This window comes from Etheostoma cragini, chromosome 8 (assembly GCF_013103735.1).
Source record: "Etheostoma cragini isolate CJK2018 chromosome 8, CSU_Ecrag_1.0, whole genome shotgun sequence".
NCBI lineage: Eukaryota > Metazoa > Chordata > Actinopteri > Perciformes > Percidae > Etheostoma > Etheostoma cragini.
Window position 1 is genome coordinate 701893 of NC_048414.1, and position 5276 is coordinate 707168.

Below are 5276 nucleotides of genomic sequence, written 5' to 3' on the forward strand. Positions count from 1 at the left end.
GCTGCCTCTATGGAGAGCTTCAAATCTCTTTTAAAAACTCATCTTTTTGGCTTTTAACACAACCTGAGGGGACATTTTGTCGTTGTTATAGTTTTCGGCATATTCTGTCTAAGAAGTGTTTTTTTTTCCAGTTATTTATTATTCTTTTATCTCATGTTGATATCTACATCTGTACAGCACTTTGGGGCCGTAGTGACTGTTCGTAAATGTGCTGTAGGTATAAGGTTTGACCTTGACCTTGACCTTGACCTTGACCTTGACAGCCCTGTCTGCTATTTATTCCATGTTGATATGCTCTAACGTGATGCGTTGTCGCCAGGTGAGATGCATCGCCAGAAGCCATCTCAATGACTTCAGCGTTAGAAACCCGCTGTAGTTTCACGGTTACTGCAATCATTTCCATGGCAACAGCTAGGTGGACCAATCAGAGACACACTGTCACACTAAGGATACTGGGTAGTGTAGTGTTTCTCCATGAGAACTAATAGAATAAATCATGTTTCTCTTAAAACCCGGTTGATTTCATCCTGACTTCTGTTCTTCTTTAGTTTTATAACGTGATTAACGTGATTATAACGGGATCCACCTCCTCGGATAGTTAATCATGGCTGATAATTAAAACCCTTAAGCAGAAAATTAAGCTGATTAGACCACGCTGTTGAACTCTTTTTAACCCGTGTGTTGTCTTCTCGTCAAAATCGACACTTTTGTTGACGCTTTTTATCAATGTTTTTGTCCCATTTTTCAGTGTTTGTCACTTTACTTTGACCTTCTCAACACTACTTAACACTTATTTCTGGAATTTAGGGTGAATAAACCTCATTTATAGGAGCTCTTACCTAACCTTTGACTTAGAAAAGCAGTCTTGACCTGGTCTAGACTAGTCCTGGTCTTGGACTTGACCACAGCCTTGTCTGCTGGTGTTGTTACATAATGAAGTGAATATATTATTTATTCCATGTTGATATTTTCTAACATGACGCGTTGTCGCCAGGTGAGATACATCGCCGGGCGTTTCCGCGGCCAGGACGAGAAGGAGGCGGCGTGCAGCGAGTGGAAGTTCGCCGCGGCGGTGATCGACCGGCTGTGTCTGGTGGCCTTCTCGCTCTTCACCATCCTCTGCACCATCGGCATCCTCATGTCGGCGCCCAACTTCGTGGAGGCCATCTCCAAAGACTTCTTCAGCTGAAGACGGCGAGGACGACGACGTGGCCGCTGAGTCCTGCGGTCTCCATCTTGGTCACTGTCAACAAACCCCCCCGACAGACCCGACCTGGAGACTGAGTTTAAGGAAGGAAACGTTTGGGCTCTGGAACCATTTCTAAAGCATCGTTTAGCACCGCTATCAGGAAAAACAAACAAAGGAGACCCAACCCTAGTTAGGGTTAGGAAACCTTAATGGTTAAAATTAGTTAGTTAACCCTCATGTTGTCCTCATGTTGTCTTCATGTTGTCCCCATGTTGTCCCCATGTTGTCCTCATGTTGTCCTCATGTTGTCTTCATGTTGTCCCCATGTTGTCCCCATGTTGTCCTCATGTTGTCCTCATGTTGACTTCATGTTGTCTTCATGTTGTCCCCATGTTGTCCCCATGTTGTCCTCATGTTGTCCCCATGTTGTCCTCATGTTGCCCTCATGTTGACTTCATGTTGTCCCCATGTTGTCCTCATGTTGTCCTCATGTTGTCCTCATGTTGTCTTCATGTTGTCCTCATGTTGTCTTCATGTTGTCCTCATGTTGTCCCCATGTTGTCCTCATGTTGTCCTATATCAGTGTTCTTTTTAATTCCCCAAAATAACATGATTGATTCCACCCAACGCTCTTTGCCAAGTACAAATCTCTACTTTCATTAATTTTGGGTCTTATTCAATTTTATAGCATTGTAAAACAAATTGGTTTGACTATAAATTCCAAAAATAACTGTAAACTAAAGTTAATAAGTTAGTGTTACGTAGACCCGAGGACAACATGAGGACAACATGAGGGTTAAGACCCCCAAAAAGCGGTTAGTGATACCACGCTAAATTCCTTAAAAATTGCCATTGCTATATAGTTATTTTTACACCGTTTGCTTTGAGCTGCTCCAGCGTTCAGACCCATCGTGTGTGTGTTTTTTGTGGATTATCCCTTTAAATGTGACTGTAACAGAATTATCTGAGATTAAAGATGCACATATGAGTTTTCAGAGCTTTGAGCGGCGTCTCCTGGTCTTCATGTAGAGACTAGAAGTGGCTCAGGACTAAATAAACTCTAAAAAAAGACTAAAAAGGTGCTGGGTTGGCTCAGTTGGTAGAGCAGGCTCTCTGTCTGTCTCTCTCTGTGTCTGTCTCTGTGTCTGTCTCTCTGTCCGTCTGTCTGTCTAACAGAAAGCATACAGCCAGTTCGTCTGCTCTAGTGTCGTCCACCTGTCTGTGAATCAGCTCACAGACAGGTGCTGCCCTCTAGTGGTGAGTTGCAGCAGCACAAGGCTGCTTTAAATATATAAATATAAACTTCTTTATTAATATTTCTACTCTGATATTTAAATACTCTTGCAACTGTAACACAGAATTCCCCATCAGTGATCAATAAAGTATTTCTGATTCTGAAAAACATCATTTTTATTAGTAAATCAAGATTTGTGACGTCATCATTTCCCCTCAGCTCTGCGCTCACTTCCTCCCGAGAGGAGGTCCAATCAGCACAGAGGGCAAAAGTACTCACTCGCCTCAAGTAGAAGTTCAGATACTGGTGTTAAAAAAATACTCTGGCAAAAGTAGAAGTAGGCTACTCATATAACTTCTTTACTCAAACAGAAGTAAAGTACAGGCTTGGAAATACTCTAAAAAAAACGTAGATGGGGAAAAAAAGGAAGACAACACAAGTTTCTTTTTATGCTTTTGATGTTTTTTTTGTTGAGAAAAAGCAAAAACTGATGCTGTGCAAATAGGATTGTTTTTGTTTTTTATTACCGGCCCGTCTGGACAAGTGAAAACCGACTCTTGGGGGACCCGTGAGGCGCTGCGTGACGGTCTAGCTCCTCAGCAGCTGCTTCAGGACGCTGCTCTGTCTCAGCGCCCGGAGGTCGGAGACGTCCTCCGCGATGACGGGGACGTCCTCGCCGCGAGGCCGCTCGTCCCCTTCGTCGTCCTCGCCGCTGTCGGACAGCGTGCACAGGAGGCCGTCGTTCTCGTACGTGGGGAAGTAGTACCTGGGGAGAGGTCGGAGGGTTAGCGACACGCCGCTCAGCAACGACCGCTTTTACATCAAAAAACAACAGTTTTGTGTTTTTTTGGCTTTTTATCACGTCACACAGATGGCGTTTCACAGCCTTTTTATGAGATTGTTGTGGCCCAAAAGGCCCAGGATGCAGGAGCTTTTGCAAAAAATTGCAATAAAAGTTGTAATGTTTTGTTGTATGTTTGTTGCAAAGAAGTTGCAGGAGACAGAAGTTGTGATTTAGAAATTAGAAAATGAAAAAGGAAACCTGTTTTGAGGAGAATAAAACGACTCCAGGGTGAGTTGTCCTATAGTAACCTTATAGACCAATAAGGCTGCATATGAAAATGGCCGGTGGATTGAAAACAAAAAATAATTGATTGAATGAATGAATTAAATTTGAAGATGTCTGTCGGTGGCTCGTTGATCTTTGTTAGTTCATTTCCTGTCCTGGGACACACATTTAATAAAAGGACTTAGTGGACTTTTACTTGTCATCGGATGATAATAACGAGCGAAACTGTCCTCAATTCCGGTTTTTCCTGCATCCAGTGTGTGTGTGTGTTCCTATGTGCCTGTGAGTGTGTGTGTGTGTGGCAACGTACATGTGACGTCAACCTATTCTCACTCCCGCTTGATCATTGGCTCCCAGACTCACATGCTGATACCGAGTCCGGAAGGGGGGACTGCTGGGATTGGTTGAAGTTGCGGGAAACTCCAGTTATTGGTCAAATTTGCAGAAATGTTGCTGTGATTGGTCATAATTGTGAGTTGCACTAAAGTCGCGGTAATAGGATGAATAAGTCCTGGAGGGACTGTTCATTTACACTCCCAGATCTAGTCTGAATTAACCATATTTCAAGTTGCACGTTATTAAAGAGCTCCGGCGGCGTCGGACGTACTGCGGCTGGTTCCAGGTGGACGCGTCCGGCAGCTTCATGACGTGGCCTTCAGACTCGATGTGGCGGAGGACGTCGTCTCGGGACTGGAAGGTCTCCTGGCAGCCGTAGCAACGGCTCTGGTGGATCTCGCGCCGGATGAAGTTCACCAGTTTGACCTGCTGGTAGAACCGCAGGCCTGAGGGAGGGAAGACAGACAGACAGACGTTATTATTCTAAGTGTCTGACAACATTATGGGATGGATCCCTACAGAGATAGACATTTTAGTTAAAGAGTAAGATCCTTTTAGTTTAACATGAAACAGAAATCACCATCACCAAACCCACCAGACTCCATGTAAATAATCACTACTTTTAGCGTGTGTAGAGCAGCATATCTCCACCAGACTCCATGTAAATAATCACTACTTTTAGTCTGTATAGAGCAGCATATCTCCACCAGACTCCATGTAAATAATCACTACTTTTAGTGTGTATAGAGCAGCATATCTCCACCAGACTCCATGTAAATAATCACTACTTTTAGCGTGTATAGAGCAGTATATCTCTACATGTAAATGGGTGAATTAAGAGTTTATTCCAACCAGACCAGAGTGGTGATTGTTGGAACAGTGGAAAGATGAACCAAGACGGCTTTTGGTAGTTTTATTTAGTTTCTGTCCACTTTGAATGAAGTGTGTGTTACGATGATTAAAGTAGTGATTATTTACAGAGAGTGTGGTGGATTTGGTGATGGTGATTTTGGGGTTTCATGTTAAACTAAAAGGCTCTTCCTCTTTAACTAGAGGTACTAGAGGAGAACCTCAGTTGTTCCACTGTTTTAGAAAATGACCGGAAAATAGGATTTCTGATTTGGTTAATACTGGACCAGTTTTAAAGATTGTTGTTCCCATAAGCCACTTGGACACAGAACCGGTGATGCGGTTGGTGGTTTTACTCACTGAGCTCCGTCCTCAGATGATGGAGATCAAAGCCGTGAGCTTCCTAAAAACAAACAGAAAGGAGCACTAATTAAACCAGATTACTAGTAATGGCTATCACACTTCACGGTGCTTAAACGATGTCACACGTTTTTTAGGCTACAAAGTTTTTTTTGTCACATACAGCAAACATCTCTATCTGCTAGCTGCCTGTCCCCTGAACACACTGTAAAAAACATCTCACTATCTGCTAGCTGCCT

At 43.3% G+C, this 5276-nt stretch overlaps 2 protein-coding genes across 2 annotated transcripts in view; one reads left to right on the forward strand and one right to left on the reverse strand.

Annotated features, from left to right (window-relative positions):
* Positions 1–1485, forward strand: part of LOC117948975 (neuronal acetylcholine receptor subunit alpha-7-like) — a 22243-nt gene extending 20758 nt beyond the window's left edge. Inside the window, exon 12 of the mRNA XM_034878944.1 lies at positions 995–1485. Within this exon, the coding sequence (XP_034734835.1) occupies positions 995–1189 (195 nt within the window). The 3' untranslated portion in view covers positions 1190–1485. The remainder of the gene's footprint in view (positions 1–994) is intronic.
* Positions 1486–2922: 1437 nt separating this feature from the next.
* znf277 (zinc finger protein 277) overlaps positions 2923–5276 on the reverse strand; it is a 5713-nt gene continuing 3359 nt past the window's right edge. Inside the window, exons 5-7 of the mRNA XM_034878945.1 lie at positions 5038–5080; positions 4100–4274; positions 2923–3189 (exon numbers count right to left, since the gene is read on the reverse strand). Of these exons, the coding sequence (XP_034734836.1) occupies positions 3012–3189; positions 4100–4274; positions 5038–5080 (396 nt within the window). The 3' untranslated portion in view covers positions 2923–3011. The remainder of the gene's footprint in view (positions 3190–4099; positions 4275–5037; positions 5081–5276) is intronic.